The sequence below is a fragment of the Arachis hypogaea genome, chromosome 9 (assembly GCF_003086295.3).
Source record: "Arachis hypogaea cultivar Tifrunner chromosome 9, arahy.Tifrunner.gnm2.J5K5, whole genome shotgun sequence".
Classification (NCBI taxonomy): Eukaryota; Viridiplantae; Streptophyta; class Magnoliopsida; order Fabales; family Fabaceae; genus Arachis; species Arachis hypogaea.
This window is the reverse complement of record NC_092044.1, coordinates 8146126-8170516: the sequence shown is the minus strand read 5'-3', so window position 1 is coordinate 8170516 and position 24391 is coordinate 8146126. Positions and strand designations below refer to the sequence as shown.

Below are 24391 nucleotides of genomic sequence, written 5' to 3'. Positions count from 1 at the left end.
TTTATATATTTTATTTTTTAATAATTAATAAAATATAACCTACTATTTTTGGAAAAAAATCTTTGCATTGATTTTTTATGTATTTTTAAAATAATTATTGAAATATTTTCATAATGTATTTAATCAAATATGCAAGAAGTCAATTACCATTTATAAAGCACAATAGTATTATTTTGTTATTTTCTACATACTAATATTATTTCTTAAAATATTTTTTTATCATTTTTATTTTTTAAAATTATTTTGATCAATATCTTAACTTTTAAGTATATTTTTAATAATAATAATAATAATAATAATAATAATAATAATAATAATAATAATAATAATATAAAATGGGCGCAATGCATAAGCATTTGTAAGCAAGTAGAAGTTCCAACCGAATACCGCAAATAAATAAATAGATTCATTGAATTTGGAATTAGAGATTAGGTTGCTTTGCTTTCTCTCTCTTTCTCTCTGTGGGTTTCACTCTCACTCTCTCTCTCTCTCTCTCTCTCTCTCTCTCGCGGCTGCTAGGGTTTTTCAGTTTCACTCTTCTTCTTCTTCTTTCTCTCTCTTCGATCTCTATTCCGTTCTCGATGGACTCCAAAAACCTCTAATTTCAGACACTAAGAAGAGAGCTTTCTGGTTTCTGTTTCGTGTGAGGGGGGTTTCTTCTTCTCTGTCGGTCACAGTTTTCCACAAATGGCGACGGCCAACCCTTTCGATTTGTTAGGTGACGACGCCGAGGACCCCTCGCAGCAACTCGCCGCCGCGGAAGCTATGGCTGCTGCGGTGGCTCCACCCAAGAAGGGTTCAGCTGCGGCGGCGGCTCAGCAGCAGAAGCCGCCAGCTCAGTTGCCTTCTAAGCCTGTTCCTCCTTCTCAGGCTGGTGAGCATTCCTTTTTCTAATTGATTCATTCGTTTATTCATTTCTTCATTTCCCTTTTTGTGTTCCTTGATTTTTGGGTTTTTTTTTTATTTTAATTTTTTGTTGAAAAGTTTGTTTTTTTTTGGTATTGAAAATATGTTGGCTTTTATTGATGGATTTCAATATTGAACTGAGATTTATATGCTGGGTGTTTTTGTTCCTGTATTATATTGTCTTTGCTGGGAACATGCTTGCTTTTGTAGGTTTTGCTTGATCCTGCAGTATGAGACACATGATGAGTCTTGGTGTTTTTATGTTGTCGGTTTTTAAAATTATGTTGTTTGTTGCTGTCTTAGTCTACATAAATGTTCACGTGTACATGAGATTTAAACACGTCATCATTTCTTTTTCAGCTGCGTTTATTAATTTGTTTATTTTTGTTGTAGTAAATGGAGTATTAATGTATCATAGGGGATCTGATAGCGTGCTTTTTCTTTTGCATTTGCATAAGCTCACAAGTTCCTGCGGAATTTGACTCCTTTATGTAGGGAATACTAGTAAAATTTCTAATTGAAATTAATTTATAGGGATACATTTAAATGTTAACCTGTAAAGTTCTTGCATTATTCGTTGTGTTGGCATTGAATGTTCGCCGGTTGGTGTGTATATACTATTTTTTGGTGTTAAGATAATATTAAATATGTTTTCTGCTGTACTAGTTCCTGAATGGTTGATTGCATTGATAATGTTGGTTGAATTCATTTCTTGTCTTCATTTACCTTTGTTGTCTCTTTTATAGTGAGGGATGCAAAAAATGAATCATCACGTGGTGGTCGTGGTGGTGGAGGTGGAAGAGGAGGAGGTGGAAGAGGATATGGACGTGGTCGTGGTGGCCCTGGATTTAACCGTGACTCTCCAAGTGATGATAACTCATTCCCTGCTGCTGGAGGCCCTGCAAACCAAGTTGCCTTTGAAGGAGATGATGGGAGGCCTTCAGAAAGACGTGGCTATGGTGTTGGGAGGCCTTATCGTGTTGGTGGTCGTCGTGGAGGTTTCAGCAATGGCGAAGCTGGCGAAGAAGGGCGTCCACGAAGACTTGAACGCCGCAGTGGGACAGGCCGCGGGTGAACATCATTACTTACTAGTGGTTTCTTTCTTCAAGTAGTTTTTCTATCAATTATCAGCATTGATATCATTTGTTCTGTTTGCAGCAATGAACTTAAACGTGAAGGCTCTGGGCGTGGTAACTGGGGAACCCCTGCTGATGAAATTGCTCCGTAAGCAATTATGTTTTACATAATATATATTATAAATATACTCGCTGCATGGTTTTTGTCTGAGTTTTTTTTTTTAATTTTTGCTTTCAACAGGTCCTTTTTACTTACGTTTTCTATTTGTATGAAATTTGTGTAGGGTGACTGAGGAGGGAGTGAATGAAACTGAAAAGATTGTGGGCGAGGAGATCCCTGCTGGCGAGGGAACTGCAGAAGATGCAAACAAGGACAGTGCTGCCAATGAAGCTGTAGAAAAGGAGCCGGAGGAGAAGGTGAGTGTTCATTGCCTTTTCTTGTATATCTTCTGACATTTCTATGTCTTTGGATCATGAGAAAGAAAATGATTGGTTGCATTTTTTGTTCTTGCTGTCATAACACATGGTTGCTTCTTTTAGTGGGTTTTTCAACGTTTACTATTATCAGCTGTTATTTGTTCATTACCAAATAATGTTATACTTTGATAGGAGATGACATTGGAGGAATATGAGAAGGTGCTGGAAGAGAAACGGAAGGCATTCCAAGCGCTCAAAACTGAGGAGAGAAAGGTGGATATTAAGGAATTTGAATCCATGCAGCCACTGTCAAGCAAGAAAGACAACCATGACATCTTCATTAAGTTGGTGAGATTTTATCTTTAGTTTTGTTTTTTTTATAGCTGTTTCTTGTTGTTCTAATTTCTATGGACCCATTGTTGATCTATGTAAAGCAAACAGAGGGAATAAGTTCAATCTACTTGGTTGAAGTCTTTGTTGTTACTGCTGTGTGATATTTTTTTATCTCAAAAACAATTATTGATGTCTTAATTATCTTTTCAGGGATCGGACAAGGATAAGCGCAAAGATGCTTTGGAGAAGGAGGAGAAATCCAAGAAGGTCTGTCTTTTTTAGCACTCTAGCTTTTAATTTTAGCTCCATGAAGGATTATTTGGCTATCAGCCATAAAATCTATCTGCCTCGCGAATACTTGGTTTAAATGATAATTTAGTTGCTTATTTTAACTTATGGTGCATCCTTGTGCACTTGCTTTTTTTTTACCATGACCTGGATTCTACTGGTTCAATTTTATCTTTTAAAATAAACACCGAGTTTTGTAGTAATAGTGAACTCCTATGCCCAAATAAATATGGAAACCATTGCTTAGATCCAGGTTACTCGATATTTTAAATAAAAGGGTTGAGTATTACGTTTTTCGAACACACGATCTTTTTACTTTATTCCTTTGGATTCACCGTGTTAGTTCATTGTAAAGTTGGTTATTTTGTGACTACTTTTCAGTTGTCATGTTCTTGTTTGTGACTACTTTGCAAGACCAGGAGATGTTATGCATCTGGCATTTGATTTATTCTTTGTTTTGTGGTTTTTCTTTTTGAGATCTAAATGAGGCTGCTGTTGTGTCCCGTGTATGTATTCTTGCTACTTGTCCTTTTCAACTCAACTTTATTATCACCATTGCATGGTTGTATTGTTTTTGATGGGTAAATTTCAGTTTGTATTCCTTCTTGAAGGATCTCTCTGATTCCAGCGTCAATATACCCCCATAATATTTTTCAATAGATTTTAATTGGCACTGCCAATGTTTTTTGTTTTTGGTATTTTTTTCTATGGGCTAATTTTGGACTTCTGGGTTTAGTCTGTCAGCATCAACGAGTTTCTGAAGCCTGCTGAAGGAGAAAGGTACTACAACCCAGGCGGACGTGGCAGACGTGGCCAAGGTTCTAGAGGTTATGGTGGAAATGCTGGCAGCAACGCCCAGGCCCCGTCGATTGCAGATCCTGGGCACTTCCCAACCTTGGGTGGCAAGTGAGGTTTCCATTCCAAGAACCCTTCCAAACATTTCCCTGTCTGTCCTCTCTTCTTTACAATTTTGGGGTTCTATGATTTTAAGCTTAAACAGGAAAAACATTGGATTTCTTCCTGAATTAGAAGAACAAGGGTTATTCAACTTTTATTATGACTCTTTACAATGTAAATTTAGGTTGTTCCCTTAATCGCATGTAGCCGTTTCCTCTGTCATGTCTTTTTTGTTTTTACTGTGGTTGACATTTGGGGGGTTATTATGGTGGCGGATAAAATCAAATGTTGTTGAGTTTCCTTATTTATAGATTGAATCCTCAGTTTTGCTTCAAATATGCCCGTTTGGCATCGCATTAAAATGCAACTTTGTATTTTTATTTTTCTAAATAACTAAAATATTAGAAAAAATAGAAACGTGAGCCTAATATTAATGCTGCACTCACGAAGTAGCTTGGTTTTGTGCATCTTCTACAGTAGTTTTGCAGTGGGTATTAAGATCTGAAAATCAAAAGCTTTTGCTTGATATCTTTCTTAATGGAATTTCGACATTAGGAATTAAAATGAATAATTGTGTGCGCTGTGCAGGTTGATTTCTACGTTAATTAGGTTGATTTCTTCATAATTTAATGTATCATAGTTTATGCAGATATCAATTGCTTAAATCAAATCAGACAGTTTTATGCTCACCAAAATTATAAATTATATTACAATCTTGTGTCAAACTCAAACTAGGAGCCCATTTATAACTATGAAAGTGATAGGTCAAGTCGATTGTTCTGAGTTGCTTTTATAATATCAGCAAGTTGTCTATTACCATAACGCATTTTAAAAAAGGGAAAATACCATATCCTTTTTTTCCACATATCATATTTGCGATGGTTGTAATCCAGTCTATTTTATTTTCTCTCTATTGCCTCTTGTAAAATAGTTACTCGACCTTTATATAAAGAGGCTTTAACTACGTTGAATCATCATACGTTCAATAATAAAACGTTTATAAATAGAACTTCATTTTAAGTTAGTTGTGCCATGTATGAACAGGTTCTTTTCTTGCTATAAGCCAATACCGTCAATATTGAATTGATTAATCAAAATCCCAAACAAGTTCGAATATAAATGCTTAATAGAGAGCATTTGCTTTTCAAATCGACATGATGAGCTACGAAACTAATGCTTTTGCAGTCGGCGTTCAACTTTTCGTACTTTTCTAATACTTTTAAGAAGGAACGAAGAAAACATTTTTGGAGCGTTTAATAATTCAATACACTGAATATATATAAAAAAAATTATCCTTTTCAATAAAAAGATCTTTTCTTGCTTCATTAATGTGTGTTAAGATACCAACTTAGAACCTTTTCTTTTATACAAGTCAGGGAGTGACAGCTAGAACTAGATACACATTTATTATACGGAACATATTATGCAAAATTGAGTTTTAAGACAGAAAATGAAAGAAAACTTGGTGTTACCTTAGTGAAGATATGAGCTGGAAGATATAGATTTATCATTAACGAGTGCTAATATAATAAGCCCAAACACACCATTTAAGTATATGTAAAGAATGGGGTCATCTAGGCCAATTCCCAACCACAGAACAAATTATATGACATTGATCCACTACTTACTGAAATGACAAATCTTACAAGCGAAACGGCAACTAGCAGACCAAGGGAAAAAGGATCCGAACATTATCTGACTAGGAAGAGCAACACCCACTTTTCTGTCCAACTGGCTGTCCTTTGATCTGCACCGTGGGAGGCCTTGCATTGTTTGCGGCAGGTTGGCTCGCCATTCTATATTGATGTCGCAAACATAGCATAAGATAACATGCTTGGAAGAAATCAATGCAGAAAAATGGAAGGGAAATGTTCATAGGTAGAGAGAACAGCATAAATTTCAGATGTGTAACTAAAGCTCTCAAAAGACCGTTGATAAATTATCAATCATAATTCATACTCCTCTTTTGGGTCCATCTATAGATATTCTATCTAGTGTCTATCACTTTGTTTCCAATGCCAACAAGTCAATAACAGTCATTATATTTCCACCTAGAATTTTTAACAATCTCTAATTGGCAGTTCCATGAACACCTTAGTGTTTCATCTGAGATCAATTTGATTTTCTATTTGATATGGACTGTTACCTTTTTGACACAACCGATTTCTCAAATCAACTATCAGTAACACAATTTAGTGATATACCTTTTATTATTATTATTATTATTATTATTATTATTATTATTATTATTATTATTATTATTATTATTATTATTATTATTCAGAAAAAAATGACATTTATGCTTCAATTGTATTTAACTACCTCAGCTACAGAAATAAGCATCAGATAGACTTGAAATTATGCTAAAGTATAATTTCTCCCAAGAAGGCAATAACCAATATTTTCCGGGCTTAATTCCATAGTGACATCAAACTTGATTTTCTTTAATATCTGTCATCTATCATTAAAAAAGAATCAGGAACAAAGTACCTATTCTTGATGGCAGCAGACATGGCCATGAATGCTTGTTCAACATTTGTGGAGTCTTTTGCACTAGTTTCCATAAAAGGAATGCCTATTTCATCAGCAAATGCCTGCAATAGGAGAACAAGGAAAAGAACGGGTTACAAATGCTGAAGCAGAAACAAGACCAATATTAATCACCCCACTGGCAGAAACATTGAACACAGAGTTGAAGACTTGAAGTTATATCCTTCATGAGAAAATAATTGAAAACTGAGTAATGTGTATTAAAGCTGTACTTTGGCTGTTTCATATGAGACAACTCTATTTGCTGTCAGATCACTCTTATTTCCAACTAAGAGTTTGTTGACGTTGTCACTAGCATAGCGATCAATTTCACTGAGCCACTGCTTCACATTATTGAAGCTCTCTTCATCTGTCACATCATAAACAATCTGCCAGCAAAGAAAAATCAGTCAGTACCTGAAGCGATCTCCATAAATAGGGAATTTTCAATATTTAAAATTAGAGTAAAGTGACAATTAGATCCTTGAAGATTTTGACCTAGGATTAATTAGTCCTTGAAGAAAAAAAGTACCAATTAGATCCTCCACGATAGTAAACAGTGGACATGTATATCCTGCCGTCAATGGATAGTGTGAAATGAAACGGAGTTGCCTATGTATTTTGTTATCTAAAATGGTACATGTCCTATTGCTGTCACATGAACATGGAAACGATATAGTTTTGGACAATGAAACATTCATTATCTTTTGAGTTTCCATATAACTTTTATCAATTGTTCTCTATTCACCACAAATTCTACTAAAACAGGTGAAGTTTCACATAAAAATTATCTACATAACAATCTTTCATAAATAGACATGTCACAGTAGTTAACGGTACATATAAATACAACCGTTAAGTTTTATGTGATAAAATGATGAAGGACATAACATATCCACCATTTGCTATCATGGAGGACTAAATTGGTACTTTTTTTTCTTCAGAGACTAATTAGTCTGAAGTCGAAATCTTCAGGGACCTAATTGTCATTGTACTCTTAAAATTAAATGTCACGAGATTCATCACTCACAATGATTCCATGTGCCCCGCGATAGTAGCTACTTGTTATTGTTCTAAACCGTTCTTGTCCAGCAGTATCCCACTACAATAACAGATTGTAAAGCAACATAAGAAACAATAAATCAATACAGCCATCAATTTCCGTTATCCACATGGTCTATAAACAAGGCAGAAATATTAAAACGTATTTCTTAAGGATACTAAAAATAAATGTTAGCAAGTAAAGCAATCAAATACATACAATCTGAAGTTTAATCGTCTTCCCATCCTGCTCAACAGTTCGTATTTTCTACAGACAACATGAGATGATCAGTTAAAACACATTTTTCAAATGAGTTCAAGCTAAATATTTGTAAATGTACTCACAAAATCAACTCCAATGGTGCTTATGTAGCTCTCAATGTATGAATCATCCTGGAAATAAATAATAAAATTGATTTAACTACTGCATTTAGCAGCAACAGTAATGCATATAAATTTAATATATAATGCTTCAAAGATTACTTTATTACACAGCACATTTTCACTCAAAGACTAATAATGACAGCAAGACAAAAGAACACAACAAAGAAAATGTCTAGAATTAGAAGCACTAGATAGCTTACAGCAAATCTCAGAAGAAGACATGATTTTCCAACACCAGAGTCTCCAATAAGTAGGAGCTTGAACAGATAATCACTGTAAAATATAACCACAACAGATTAAGTTTCCCAACTAATGACAAAGATCAGCTTCAGACACTCAGCTTCATGGGCAACCAAAATCATTTCATGCACACCGAGACAAACATAGATGTACTGCTACTACAACAACAACAATGTTTTAGCGGCTATATGGATCAAATGACATTATTGATCTCTATGAGGAATCATGTCCGAACTTGGCCTCTTTATGATTAAATCTCTTTTGACAAGTACTTTCGCAAGTTCCTTAGGATCCACCTATTCAAAGCCACAGGCTATCTCCCATCTCCCCGAAAACATGATGTAATAATACAAAGGTGAAATTCATGCCAATTGTTATCTTAAATCCTATCAATTGACATTATTGTAGGAAGCAATACTTACAAAGGTGGGCCATAAGTCCTCAATCCTCATCACACTTACCTAAGTCAGTTAAAAGAAAAATCTATTCAGGAATGTGGAATGCAACTACCTCTAACTATTCCCCCACCTCTCACAAAATAAAATAAAATAAATGAAGGTTAACGGAATCATAATTCAATCATAAACCCATATTCTCGTTTGTACTCTCGCTCCTTTAATTCTTTTCTTTCTTTTTTTTTTTTGGGTCAATTTTTATTAAAATGTTACAACATTCGGAAGTAAAGCACAGAAGCTCACCAATAATAGACAAGATCAAGGTACCACTGAACTAACCCAAAAAGGACACAATTCGAAAAGTAAAAATCTATTTCCACAGAACCTACTTTAGTACTTTTTGAATAATAATAATGATAATAATAATAATAATAATAATAATAATAATAATAATAATAAAAAACAACTTCTAATAGGGAAAAAAAAAAAAGAAAAATCATCCTCCACACAGCATAATTCATGAAGCTGATCCAATCTAGGGTTATCAACTAATCACGACGGCAATTACTGTTTCGAGGAACTCCAAACTAAAATCACGATAAATGAATCGAATTTATCGAAACAATTCACTAAGAAGCACAGGAGAATCAAAGCCGATACCAAAAATAAAACAATTCGCCGGAGAGAGTGAGAGAAAGAGAGGAACGTACTACTCGGGATTCATGGCGGAGGAGAATCGGAGCGGGCCGTGAAGTCGCCGGAAAAAGGAGGGTTAATGGCGAGGAGGAAGGGATCCGGTGCTCCACGTGGAGGGGGAAGTGGGGATTTGGGAGAAAAAACGGAACGGAGTTGAAAATTTTGAGGAGAAACAAAAACTAAAATCTATTGCTGTGTTGTGCTTTTCTTATTTTTGAATTAAATGTAAATAAAATAAAATAAAATAAAATAAAATGGTATCATGCGTGGACCCAATACGGTGGCGTTTATGGTCCTAATTTGAGTTTGGCCAATCCCCTATGAGAAGGGTGCTTCCTGCCTTGGCAATCGGCATTAAGTTATCCGAAACCAAAGTTTGATGTTTAAGGTATGGGCATTTCTCGCCAATGGAAAAAATTAATAATATTAAAAATAATAAAAAATAAAGATTAATAAAAGTTAAAAGTAAGTATAAAGTATTAATTAAACTATTAAAGTATTTGTAGAGTTGTCACACAGATCGCCGTGACTTGATTAGGTCTGATAAAGTAATTTATTGGTTTAAATAAGTGAGCAAATTAAAGTATATATTGATCCTTAGAATAGAAGTAAAAAAATTGTTGGAGGAAACGGATTAATCAGTTTATTTGGATTAATCTGGTTATTTTCTTATTGTATTGTCTGCATAAGCAATGTCTAATTAAGAAAACAAAATCAATTCCTAGGTTAAAAAAGATCAATTTCAGATCAAAGTGTTTTGCCTCTTTAATATATATTGTTATTTGAAACTTAAAATATTTTAGTTAGAACTTGAGATATTCAAATAGGATTATTAAAAATTTTGTTAAAAATATTAAGTAATAAAAAAATAATGAGAAAAAGTTTAAATAACAAGCATACCTTTAATTCACGGATTAATGGACTCGAACCTATTAATCATCTCATTTTTACAAGCATATTTTGAAACAAAAAACCTGCTTAAGTTAAGATTAGAGATGGGCATGGCAATACCACCCGAATCCGCGGATACTCACCCGTCCCTATGTTTGAGGCGGCGATGCGGGGCAAATTTTCAGCGGGGCGGGTTCTCTGGAGGGGCGGGGCGGGGCAGGGTCGGGTTTAGGTAATACCCGCCCCACTATAGATATAATTTTAATATATAATATGTATAATATATGTAAAATAATTAGTAAATGATTAATAATATTGTATCATATTTAGATTTTTACTTTAATTTATGTTATATATGTGATAATGGTTATATAAATCTTGAAATTTAATTTTATTTATTGGATTTTAATAATTATAAGGGCGGGACGGGTACCTGCAGGGGCAGGTTAGAGTTCAATATTTTACTACTTACGGATAGAAGTGGAACGGATTCTATGCGAGTTGTTGTACGGTAGAGCGGAGTCAGATAAAGCAAAACCCGCCCCGTTGCCACCCCTAGTTAAGGTGGGTGAACGATTGACTTGACCAATCCTTTTTATAAATTAATTGGTCTGAGTTACTTTTACTCACAAAGTTGTCTATTACCATAATGCATTTCTAAAAAATAAAATATCATATACTTATTTTCACCAGATAATATTTGCGATGATTGTAAATTGAAAAATGTTAAAAAGACCAACAGAATTTATTGTTTAGTCATCGATGTAAAAAATATAAACTAAAATACCTTGTTAAATTACTAAACTAAAAGAATTAAGTTGATTCTTAAAAATAATGGTTAAAAAGAATAAATTTTAATAGCTCTACTATTTCTATTGTAGACTTGTTTTATTTTATCTCCATTCTATCTAGTAAAATAGTAAGCCAAAACCTCCATACGAAGAGGCTCAGTATTTTGAATCACCGGACGTTCATGTAAAAACCATCGAGAAATAGTACTTTGGGAAAAGGCCCAAAAAATTTTATCAGTTGTAATTCGATTTGCCTGTTTGTTAGGGGTGCACAGACCCGGTCCGCCCCGAAGGCCCGGCCCGGTCCCGAACACTTTAGGAACTAATTTAGAGTGATTTCATCGGGTTTAGGGTCGGGTACGGGTCTCAAAAATAGACCCTGTCATTATTTCGGGTCGGGTCCGGGCCATAGCTCGGGTCACCCGAAGTCGGCCCGGTGGCCCGGTCATTATACACAATTAATATTTTGCGTTATTAGTGATGACTATTCTTACGTAGAATTTACGTATTGTAAACCTTAATATTTTGTGTTATTAGTCATTATAAGACTATAAGTTAATGTTTTATGTTTAGAATGCATAAGATTTTAGACTAATACATAAGATTGTGTTATTTGTATTGATTTAAATATTTGGTATTATTAGACAATATTAGTATTGATTGTGGTTATGTTTTAATTTTAAAGAATGGTTGGTTCTTGTTATATTTTTCTAAGTGAATTTTACCATGTTAACTAATAGTTGGAGCCTTGGAAATTTGGATATTTTTACATGCTAGTTTACAAGAAGGTATCAACGTAATATAATGTTAACGGCCCGATTTTCACCCGGTTTTCACCCGGTATAATTGTGGCCCGAAAGTGTATTGGTTTCATCTGGTCTAAGGCCGGGTTCGGGTCTAATAAATGAACCCGGTGTATATTTCGGGCCGGGTCTGGGTCACATCAAACCCGGCTTCACCCGGCCCATGTGCACCCCTACTGTTTGTATTGCAATTTGATGTAGAATTTCTCCTGCACTGTCCTGTGTAACCAAATAGAGCAACCGAACAAGTCCAAAGCTTCACGTGAAGTTAGTTGTGCCATTGGGCATGAGGTTCAAATCTGCCTTGTATGAACGGGTGCTAGAACCAAGATCTTTTCTTGCTTCATTAATATCCATTAATACCCGTTACCAAGATATACATGTTAGCAAAATCAATTCCTTTTATACAAGTCAGGGAGTGACGGCTAGAACCAGATAACATTTATTATAGGGTACATATTATGCAAAATTGTACAGTTCTAAGACAGAAACTGAAAGAAAACTTAGTGTTAACTTAGTGAAGATATGTGGTGGAAGATATAGATTTGTCATTGACGAGTGCTAATATAATAAGCCCAAACATACCATTTAAGTATATGTAAAGAATGGGATCATCTAGGTCAATTCTCAAACCACAGGACAAATTATATGACATGGATCCACTACTTACTAAAATGACAAATCTTACATGGAACAGAGCAACTAGCAGACCAAGTGAAAAAGGATCTGTAACATTATCTGACTAGGAAGAGCAACACCCACTTTTCTGTCCAACTGGCTGTCCTTTGATTTGTACCGTGGGAGGCCTTGCATTGTTTGCGGCTGGTTGGCTCGCCATTCTATATTGATGTCACAAATATAGTGTAAGATAACATGCTTGAACAAAATCAATGCCAGAAAAATAGAAGGGGAATGTTCATAGGGACAGGAAAAGAATAGCATAAAATTTCAGATTTGAAACTAAAGCTCTCAAAAGTCAAAACACGGTTGATAAATTATCAATCATAATTCCAGGAAGGCAATAACCAATACATGGCCAACTGGTCAAGTGACGCCAAACTTGGAGATTTTCCCTAATATCTATCATCTATCATTAAATAAGAATCAGGAACAAATTACCTATTCTTGATGGAGGCAGACATGGCCATGAATGCTTGTTCGACATTTGTAGAGTCTTTTGCACTAGTTTCCATAAAAGGAATGCCTATTTCGTCCGCGAATGCCTGCAATAGGAGTACAAGGAAAAGAACTGGTTACAAATGCTGAAGCAGAAACAAGACCAATATTAATCACCCCACTAGCAGAAACATTGAACAGAGTTGAAGAGTTGAAGTTATTTCCTTCATGAGAAAACAACAGAAAATTGAATATGTGTATTAAAGCTGTACTTTGGCTGTTTCATATGAGACAACTCTATTTGCTGTCAGATCACTCTTGTTTCCAACTAAGAGTTTGTTGACGTTGTCACTAGCATAGCGATCGATTTCACTGAGCCACTGCTTCACATTATTGAAGCTCTCTTCATCTGTCACATCATAAACAATCTGCCAGCAAAGAAAAAGCAGTCAGTAGCTGTAGCTCACCTGAAATGATCCCCATAGATAGGGAATTTTCAATATTTAAAATTAAATGTCAGGATATTCATCACTCACAATGATTCCATGTGCCCCACGATAGTAGCTACTGGTTATTGTTCTAAACCGTTCTTGTCCAGCAGTATCCCACTGCAAGAAACAGATTGTAAAGCAATGTAGGAGACAATAAATCAATACAGCCATGAAGTTCAGTTATCCACATGGTCTATAAACATGGCAGAAATATTAAAACATATTTCTTAAGCTTAATAAAAAGAAATGTTAGCAAATAAAGCAATCAGATACATACAATCTGAAGTTTAATCGTCTTCCCATCCTGCTCAACAGTTCGTATTTTCTACAGACAACAACATGAAATGATCAGTTAAAACACATTTTCAAATGAGTTCAAGCTAAATATTTGCAAATGTACTCACAAAATCAACTCCGATGGTGCTAATGTAGCTCTCAATGTATGAATCATCCTGGAAATAAACAATAAAATTTATTTAACTAATGTATTTAGCAGCAACAGTAATTCATATAAATTCAATAAGTAATGCTTCAAAGATTACTTTAATGCGCATCACATTTTCACTCAAAGACCAACAATGACAGCAAGGTAAAAGAACACAACAAAGAAAATATTAGAATTAGATGCGGTAGATGGCTTACAGCAAATCTCAGAAGAAGACATGATTTGCCAACACCAGAGTCTCCAATAAGAAGGAGCTTGAACAGATAATCACTGCAAAGGATAACCGCAACAGATTAAGTTTGCCAACTAAATGACAGATATCTGCTTCATGGACAACCAAAATCATTTCATGCACATAAAGACAAACATAGATGTACTGCTACTACTACAACAACAACAACAAAAACAATGTTTTAGCGGCTACATGGATCAAACAACATTATTGAGCTCTATCCGGAATCATGTCTGAACTTGGTCCCTTTATGATTAAATCTCTCTTGACAAGTTCTTTCGCAATTTCCTTAGGATCCATCTATTTGAAGACCTAAAACATGATGTAATAACACAAGGGTGAAATCCGTGTCAATTGTTATGTTAAATCTTATCAATTGGCATTATTGTAGGAAGCAATAATTCCAAAGGTGGGTTATCAGTCCTCGTCACACTAATCTAAGTTAGTTAAAAGAAAAATCTATTCAGGAATTTGGAATGTAACCTATTCCCCCCAGCCCCCGCAAAAGGAAAAAAAAATGTTAAGGGAGCTATAATTCGATCATAAACCAAGATTCTCGTTTGCACTCTCTCTTCTTTTCTTTTCATTCTTATATTTGGTCAATTTTTATAGAAATGCTAAAATATTCGCAAGTAAAACACAGAAGGTCACCAATAATGGTCAAGATTAAGGTACCACTGAACCATCCCAAAAAAGAACACAATTTGAAAAGTAAAATTCTATTTCAACAAAAGATACTTTAGTACTTTTTAAAAATGATAACAATAATAATAAACAACTTCTAAGATTATCAACCTCCTCACAGCATAATTCATGAAGCCGATCCAATCTAGGGTTATCAACTAATCAACGGAAATTACTGTTTCGAGGAACTCCAAACGAAAACCACGAAAGGAATTGAATTTGTCGAAACAATTCACTAACAAGCACAAGAGATTCAAAGCCGATACTAAAAAATAAAACAATACGATGGAGGGAGTGAGAGAAATAGAGGGACGTACTACTCGGGATTCATGGCGGAGGAGAATCGGAGGGAGCCGTGAAGTCGCCGGAAAAAGGAGGGTTAACGGCGGAGAAAGGATCCGGTGCTCCACGTGGAGGGGAACTGGGGATTTGGGAGAAAAAACGGAACGGAGTTGAAAATTCTGAGGAGAAACAAAAACTAAGATCTATTTGTTCTGCTGTGCTTTTCTTCATTTTAATTAAATTTTAAAAATTAAAATAAATAAAATTGAGTCATGCGCAATTCTTGCTAATGAAAATAATTAATAATAAAATAAAATAAAGCATGACTTCCTTAGATTTTTTTAAAAATTTATTACTAATGTTTAATTTTATTTTTAATATTTTTATTTATATTAAAATATTTTCATATGTTAATTTTATTTAAAATATTAAAAGCAAAATTAAAAACGTTTAGGGATAACTTTAAAACAAATAAAAATATTAAAAATAAAATTGAATCAATCAAAAATAATAAATAACCATTTGAGTATGAAAGATTCCGACGCCGTCAAAATTACCAACAATAGCTATAGAATTACACTAGAAAATTTTTCACAAAATTAAAAATATGAACAAAAAGAACAACATCAAAATTATAAACTCCATCTAAAATTGAACAAAATATAGCTGAGATTAATTAGTAGAAGTAATAAAAAAAGTCCTAAAAGAAGAGGAAAAATAAAAGTTTAAAATCCAATCAACATTCCTATCTTTACTCCCTCCTCCAACATTATTATTCCCAACTTAATGACCTTTTTTTTTTGCAGGAACTGAAAAGTTGTTCGAATAGATACGACCACTTCATTCCTCTATATTTGAACATTTGTTCGTTATTGTTAAATCTGTTTAGTCGTAGTAAAGGTGTTCAATAGTGATTTTGGTCACTCAATCTTTGGAGTGAGATAATTGCAGCGATGCATTTCAAAAATTTCACTCGCATTTAGAGCCGCCACCGTCTCCAGCGCCAAAAAAGCCACCACTTTCGCTTTTCTCAACAATGCATTTCTAGTCCCACTTGCAAAATTCAAATACCAACCGACTTGACCCAAATTCTAACCGAAATATAGAACTTTCTCTTCTTCCCCCAAAGTTTTCACATTGAGCTTCAATGGCGAGTTTTCCGAGCTTCACAAGGTCGTAAAGCAAGCCTGAGTCTCCATTGGAGGTTGTGAGAAGAGCTTGAATCGAAAAAAATAGAATCTATTGCTCATCAGTTCTAAAGATAGCGGTGGTGAAAGTGGACACATGTGGAGAGGGACCCGAAAATAGCAGTGGTGAATGAAAGGGGATGAAGGGGAATTGGAGCGACAAGCCTGTGCTAAGAGAGGAGGGAGAGAAAGAGAGTAATGTGATGATGATGATGATGAGTGAGGAAAGGGTAATTTGAGGTTTTTGGGTAGTTTTTAGGGTTTGGATAATTTTATCGTAGGAAGTCGATCTTTTCTGGATACAATTTTAATTTTTTTTATGGTCAATTTTGTCAGTGTTCGAATATTTTATGATTAGAAATAACTATTTACTCATCGAAAACGTTTTTAATTCTATATAAAACATTTGATAAGGTTGTCATTAGTCCATTCCATTTAGGCAAGAATATTTAAACCTATTGTTATGCCAAATTTGGCACAAATAGTCGATGTCAGAAAGAATTTAACAATTAAAATTGAATATCATATATGTATGAAACACATTATGGTTGGAGAAAATAAGAATGAATTAGGTTTGGTGGTCAAGTTACCTTATATTTAGTGTCCAAATTTGCTTGAGGTGCAAAGACTATTTGAAGTTCAAGTTTACTTAAAGTCCAAGACTATTTGAAGTACAAGTTTATTTGAAGTCCAAAATTATTCCAATTAGTTTAGAATTTTTTCTCTATAAATAGGATTAGTTTTAATAAGTTAAAGGAATTTTCATTCATTCACACACTCACTCACTCTAAAAATTTGTAGTCACACTGACGCTCAAAAACCATAGGTATTGGAAAATTCTATTTTTATTTCAATCATTTCAATTCTGTTTCTTTTTTCTATTATTTAAATTATGTTATTTTCATTCAAATTTTTGTCAATTTTTATACATTTTAATATAAGTCTTATATTTTTTAATTATTTATTTTTTGTACTTATTCTTTTTTAATTTTTTATGATTATTATTTTTTACATTTTTATTGAGCACGATTTATAAGTTCTAAGAATAATTTACAAAAAAATTATATTTATTTTTTAAATTGACATTATTGATAAAAATTTGATCAAACACTTCAGATCGAAGCCTAAAAAACAAAATACAGGCAAAAAAAACTCAACTACAATAAAAAAAGAATGATAACATTAAAAATAAAATATAGGTCATCAAAAATAAAAATTAAAATACCTTGGGTTGGCGGTACTCAGCAATGATAACATCAAAAAATATTATGGGTCATGTTATAAATTTTGTTTGTCCTAATTCTTAAATTTTACTAGGTCCTTTATAATAAAATGAGAATATTATGTTATTACTTAGGGGAGATCCACATCAATATGTTCAAAATATATTTTTTTTAAGTTGTTGAATTGTCACATTGTGATTGGTAATTTTTTAATAATCAATTAATAAATTGGTGAATTTTATGGTGCCTTTGTTATGGTGTCTAAATTGTCTAACTTCCCTTTTAAAATAAAAAATAAATCATATAAAATTTATTAAATATTATTTATTTATCTTTTTAGTAACTTAGGTAAAAATTAATATGCACCATAGCATTTACCTAATAAATTATTCTCCAAATTCGATTTTCTAAATCCAGCTTAACTGGCCGGTTTAAATAAATCGATCCTTAGCATGCTTAAATTTTTATTTTTACCAATTGAGAAATGACCCAGAGCTCTACCTAACCTAACCCAGAAGATCTGCATCGATCTCCTTCTTTCTCGAGTCAGAGGCGCTGGTTGTCTGGTTCCGTTGGTCGGTTCTTCTCCCTTATTGCAGATGCTATCCAACTTCTACTCTCTTACAACTTCTCGTGTTCCAGATGGCCGTCTTAGGTCCCATTCAAAAAATTTCATTTTCCAATATGCGACTTGTCTCATCGCCATTTTCCATCCAGCTGCTGCCTCCGTTAGCTTGCTTCCTCGCCTTTGCCTGAATCTTCGCGGCGGTGATGCAGTTTTGTCCGAAGTCTATCGCCGTTTCGAAGTCTAGTTAACACTCTTGGTTTCTCAGCGGCATCATAATTCCTCCCCTTCTGCGCCGATTCTTCTTCCTTGTTGTTGTTACCGATTTCATCTTCTCCAGGAAGCTCTGCTATGCTGCAATTTGTCGCCGCCCATGTCACGCTCCACATTTCCTCCCTCTTACTGGATTTTACGCTAACAAGTCCGCCAGTAGATATCTTTTTACCATTATTTTGTAATAAATTCTCAAGGCTAAATTCTCCATCTTGGATGGCATGCTGTTGGGTTATTTCAGAAGCAAAAAGTGCTTCTGTTTTTGACTTCATCAAAACTAGATGCATTAGACTATTGTCCTCATCAAAATATTATAGAAAGCATATTATTAGCATCTTCAAGGTATCAAATGTTAGTATCTGTAATGTAGTTTTTCTCTTTCATCGACCGACATATTCAATGCATAACCAATAGAAACAGTAATATCTGTGACATTTTATGAATTTACCAAGATAACACCAGCACCAAGAGATTGTGCAGCACCTCCAAACTGAGAAATAATAAAGAACCTGCAAATTAATGCATAATTTGTAATGAATTTTTTTATGAGATGTAATAGATTAATTTTGACTCTTTTCATTCTTTTTTTTAAATATAAACAGTCCAAGTCCAACATTGTATTTGTCCAAAAATTTGATTTTTTTAATGTAAAAATAAAAAAATTGGTTAAAATGAACCAAATTAATCAATTCTATGTATAAGGTTTGGTTATAAAATTTGGCATTTTTTATAATAATCCGTTGGAATACACCAAAACACAAATGAAGACACTTGTCACATTCTCATATATAATCTTTAAAAAAAAATTGGTTTATGCATTTTGATGTAAGTGATTCCTATGTTGTGGATTAAGGCTAAAGTGACAAAATTACGAAATTATCAAATGAAAATATAGCATTAAATATGTACATTAAAGATAATAAATGTCTAAATTGTTTTTTTTTTTTTTTTGGTTTCCCACGGTATCCCCCAACCCGACAGGTCAAGGACTAATCCGTCGCGGTACTGAGCTCCATTTAAGGGTTTGCCGCTGGCCAATGGGTTGCTGCATGCACAAGGCGGGATTCGAACCCCCGACACTTGCTTAAGCGGACTAGTGAGCTAACCACTAGACCAACCCAACTTGGTTTGTGTCTAAATTGTTATCTCATCAGAATATAAAAAAGAAAAAAAAATTTGGCAGGTAATTTTTTTTTTCAATACATTATCACCTAAAATATTACTGACTTAAGCATTAGAGTATTTTACAAGTTATCCTTCTTATCTTGTTTTAATGTTATTAGAAGTTCAAATCCTATTAGAACAACTCCAATGGTAGAAGAATTTTGAGCCTCATTTACTGTGTTTGAGCCTCATTTACTGTGTGTGTCAGTAAAAAGTGAGGACCTACCATTGAAGTAAATCAAAAGTGAGTTCCTTCGTGAAGTTCAAAGCAATAGAAGCCCTACTCAAAAGAATTCCCTTTCTTTCAAAAAAAAATATTTTATTAATAAAATTAATACTTTATATACATATGTATTGACCTACCCGTTATATATATATATAGTATACTTTATATACATAATACATATTAAGGTTATATATATAGTATACCTTACATATATAATTAATTATTATAATTATTAATAAATGATTAAATGATTAAATCATATTTAATTTATTAATAATCATAATAATTAATTAATTAAATGATTAAATTTTTATTTAATTAATAATTTATATTATTATATTTAGTTAGCCGTTGCAAAACTAGTCGTTGTAAAATTAGCCGTTGAAAACTAGCCGTTATCATGTTACCGTTATTATTAATAAATTGATATTTTGTTACTCTATAAATATCACTTAGATACACTTCTATTCTCACACTTTCTACTATTCTTCTTCATCTTCTTCCAAGTTTATGAAATCAAAGTACTGCTAATATTTTTTTTGTTCGGAAAAATGGATCCAAACCAACTCAACTCTTTCTTCAATTACTTACAAAACTTTTCTCAAACTCCAAATACCCAACAATCTCAAACCTCAAACTCTCAAGTCCCAAATCAAAACTTCACACTACCAAATACATTTCAAAATCCAAATCCACAAAATCTTTCTAATTTTAATTTTTAAACTCCTTATAATAATCAATTTCCTATATTCCAACCGCAAAATCAAAATTCACAAACACCACATTTTTCATTTTCATCCATATTTAACTCCTCTATCGGAAATGTTACTCCAACTTCTTTGCCGTTTCCAACTCAATTCAGTGCATCAAGACATAACACATCTGGTGTTGGTGGTTCTTCTAACCCATCCTCTCATAATCCTATACAATCTAGTCCAAATTCGTAATATTCAGATTTTGCCAACCCTCGTGGATTAGATGCTATCGACCTCAATGATGATGATATTGAAGATCGGAGGCAAGATAGTATTCAACACTGGCATTAGAAAGAGGATGAGATGTTGATCAATGTGTTGTTAAATATTTCAACTGACCCTATAGTTGGTACCGATCAAAAGGGGGAAATATTTTTGAGTCAAATTCATAGCTATTGTGTAGAATTTTACTCCGACATGACAAGGGGGTAGTTGCATGTAAGAAACGATGGTATAAGATCAACAAGGCTGTTGCACAATTTGCTGGTTGCTACGATCAAGCTAGTCGAAACATAAGGAGTGGTTCAAACGCTGATGATATAAAGGAGTTGGCCTATAAACTTTATTCCACAAATTATGGTCAAAAATTCACTTTTGAGAGGCATTGGAACATGCTTAGGTTAGAGCAAAACTGGAGAAGCCAACTACCTACACAGAGTGGCGGTTCAAAGAGAACCAAGGTTAGTGCAACTGGAGCATACTCATCCTCATCAAACCCAAAAACACCGTTGGCTGACGAACCCGGTGTAAACTCTCCCGTTCGTCCACAAGGATCAAAGAAGAGCAAGCAAAAAGGTAAGGGAAGAGCACAGATGTCTGAAGATTTTAGCGAAAGAAAATCATCGGTTATCAAAAAATTATCTCTCATGGAAGATATTAAGAATGTTAGAGAAAATGAACTAATGGATAGAAAAAAATAAAGAGAAGAGGAGAAGGAACATAGAGCAAAGACTATGGCAATCAAAGAGAAGGAGTTACAAATTCAAGCGGCAATGAAAGAACAAGAATTACAAGCTCAAGCGGCAATGAAAGAACAAGAATTACAAACTCAGAGGTATTTAAAGAAATGGAGATAAAAGCAAAAGAAATGAAAATGGAAAGGATGGCCAAGGAAAGGGAAATGGAGATAGATATGCAAATACTTGATGCTGACACGTCTACAATAAGTGAAAAACGACGAAATATTCATGAGATTGCATGTGAGAAAATAATCGCCAAGTGGTTTACTTAATGGTTCCTTGTATTCGTAGAGTTATGTAGTATGTTCTTATTTTTATTGCGTATTACTAGTATGTGATGTAGTTTGTTTTATTTATTTCTGATGTAAGTTTTTAAATTAGTCAATATTATTGTGCCCTTATTGTTCATGAAAGTGACCGATGAAAAACTAGCCGTTGCAAAACTAGCCATTGCAAAACTAGCCGTTAACTAGCCGTTAAGGTACTTATTGCAGACATACTTATAAATATCAACTATCAATAACTCCACAACTCCACTTCAACTCTTGTTTCTTACCTCAAAAGAGAACTAAAAATTATATTTCTAAATATGGCTAGAAATTTTGATGATATATTTAATGAGGCTTTGTATGGCAAAAGAAGACGACAAGATAACACACTCGTAGATAATTGGATCGATGAGTGTTTACTCTAAAATTCAGAAGAAGAAGATATCGATAGAAGTTCTATCCCAATTACTCGTAGATGGATCAACAAAGATCGTGAAGCATGCCATGATCGCCTTTTTCAAGATTACTTTGCAGATGAACCGGTGTATAATGCTGACATTTTTCGACGGAAATTTTGAATGAGAAGACATGTGTTCTTTCGGATAGTAGACGCTCTCTCCAACGTCTATCCGTATTTTCAACAGAGGGTTGATGCAACTGGAAGAAGAGGCTTGTCGCCACTCCAGAAATGTACCGCTGTGATACGGATGTTAGCATATGGCGTAGGAGCTGATGCTGTTGATGATTATGTGCACATAGGCAATTGCACTACAATTGAATGCTTGGAAAAATTTGTTGAAGATGTCATTTCGGTGTTTGAGGATGAATACTTGCGAAAACCCAAATTAAATGACGTACAACGCCTGCTACAAATGGCAGAGGGTCGTGGCTTCCCTGGCATGTTGGGTAGCATTGACTGCATGCATTGGCAATGGAAAAATTGTCCAAAGGCATGGAAATGTATGTACATGGATGGTTATCGTGGGGTTGCAACCATAGTACTTGAGATTGTAGCATCTTCAGACCTTTGAATATGTCATGCGTTCTTTGGAGTTTCTGGTTCAAATAACAATATCAACGTATTAGATCGTTCTCTAGTGTTCGATGATATTCTAAATGACCGTGCGCCGGAGGTAAATTATACTATTAATGGTAATAATTATACTATGGAATACTATTTAGCAGATGGTATTTATCCTGAATGGGCCACATTTGTCAAATCAATCTCAAAGCCACAAGGGGAGAAACGCAAGTTATTTGCACAATACCAAGAAGGGCAAAGAAAAGATGTGGAACGAGCATTCAGAGTGTTGCAAGCACGCTTTGCAATTATACGTGGTCCAGCTCGTTTTTGGGAAAAGAAGAAGCTTGTCAACATAATGAGAGCCTGTATTATATTGCATAATATGATTGTTGAGGATGAAAGAGACACTTATGCAGGAAATTTTCCTCAAGACTTAGAGTATGATGATGTCGAAAATGGCTTATCACAATCTCAGCTGGGAGAAGAAGATTTCGCACCATACCATCAATTTCTCCAAAGAAATGCCCAACTTCGAAATAGGCAGCTGCATAGACAACTGAAAGAGGACTTGATTGAACACATATGGCAATTTCACAATGCTTGTCGTCAACTATAGAGCTTAATTATGTTTTTCTTTGTATTAAGTAATTTTACAAATTTATTGTAACTCCGAATTATATATTGTGTATTATTGTTATATATGAATTTATTTAATATTAATATCTTTTAATAGTGAATTATTTTTAAATTTATAAATTTAAATTACATTATTAAAAAAATTAATTACATTAATTTCAAGTATTTTAATTAATTAATTAAGTGGGACCACAATAGAGACTAAAGTTAGTTCTTTCTAATGGAGAAGAGAGAGATATTTTGAGTTTTTATTTATTGTTTATGACGCAAAAGCTAATATGGAGTTACTTTTTATGACAGGTAGACTATAAACAGAAACTGGAATGAGTTCTCTACTGGAGATGAACAATTTATATGCTAGGTAAATAACTCCTTATGCATTTGCATTACCATCCAACAAGAACCTTCATAGCTATTATTTTCTTAGTAATTCAAGGATAAATACTTTTAAAGATTACAAAAATGCTTTTAAATTTTGGCATTTACAAAATATTATCAAATTATGTTAAAATGAAATAAAAACGTCTAAAAAATATTATTTTTTTTATAAATGGCAAACGACTTTTGTATTGAACAAAACGCTTATTCATTTAATTTAAATATTATTGGTTGCTAACAAAAAATCACAAAATAATATATACTAAACAAAAAATTACTAAATTTTAAGGATAAAAATATCTCTTTTCTTAGTCATGCTTATAAAAACTTACACCAGAATTTAATTTTTAAAATATTTTATATATTTAATGATGAACATTTTTAATTATTATTATATTATTAGTGTATTGTACACGAATTAACATTAATCTCTCATTTTATCTATTAAATATGTATAATAGTATTAAAAATAAAATTAACATGATAAGTATTTTTTTTTACATTTTTATTTTTAAGAAACATGTTAACAATTTCTTTTAAAAGCATATGTTTTTAATCTTTTAATATGTATTTAATTTTGATGTATCGTATTCAATTACGTAATATTATATAAGTAAAAATAACTATATTTTATATTAATCGTGTAAATGATTATAAAAAAAAACAAATGTAATTATATGACGATATACTGTGAGAGTATCAAAATTAAACTCCTTCTAATGTTTGATGAAAATTTTTATTTATATTCTTTTAACTAAAGTTTTAAGGTAAAAATAGTTTTGACTTGTAATTTTT

The 24391-nt window shown here is 33.4% G+C and overlaps 3 protein-coding genes across 3 annotated transcripts; 1 reads left to right on the top strand and 2 right to left on the bottom strand.

Moving 5' to 3' along the window:
* The first annotated feature begins 360 nt into the window (after positions 1-360).
* LOC112710236 (RGG repeats nuclear RNA binding protein A) lies at positions 361-4253 on the top strand. The gene is made up of 7 exons (XM_025762393.1): positions 361-874; positions 1653-1977; positions 2065-2130; positions 2267-2399; positions 2592-2747; positions 2943-2999; positions 3757-4253. Exons 1-7 carry the CDS (start codon positions 688-690, stop codon positions 3928-3930), a joined length of 1098 nt encoding a protein of 365 aa, XP_025618178.1. The 5' UTR covers positions 361-687; the 3' UTR covers positions 3931-4253.
* Positions 4254-5402: 1149 nt separating this feature from the next.
* Positions 5403-9760, bottom strand: LOC112710237 (ras-related protein RABD2a). The gene is made up of 8 exons (XM_025762394.3): positions 9217-9760; positions 8072-8144; positions 7833-7880; positions 7708-7755; positions 7477-7548; positions 6680-6835; positions 6408-6511; positions 5403-5713 (listed from the first exon to the last, which is right to left on the bottom strand). The coding sequence occupies exons 1-8, from the start codon at positions 9228-9230 to the stop codon at positions 5617-5619; spliced, it is 612 nt and encodes a 203-aa protein (XP_025618179.1). The 5' UTR covers positions 9231-9760; the 3' UTR covers positions 5403-5616.
* A 2346-nt stretch (positions 9761-12106) lies between these two features.
* Positions 12107-15215, bottom strand: LOC112710235 (ras-related protein RABD2a). Its single transcript, XM_025762392.2, has 8 exons — positions 14973-15215; positions 13937-14009; positions 13699-13746; positions 13572-13619; positions 13340-13411; positions 13076-13231; positions 12807-12910; positions 12107-12526 (listed from the first exon to the last, which is right to left on the bottom strand). The coding sequence occupies exons 1-8, from the start codon at positions 14984-14986 to the stop codon at positions 12430-12432; spliced, it is 612 nt and encodes a 203-aa protein (XP_025618177.1). The 5' UTR covers positions 14987-15215; the 3' UTR covers positions 12107-12429.
* Positions 15216-24391: the final 9176 nt, after the last annotated feature.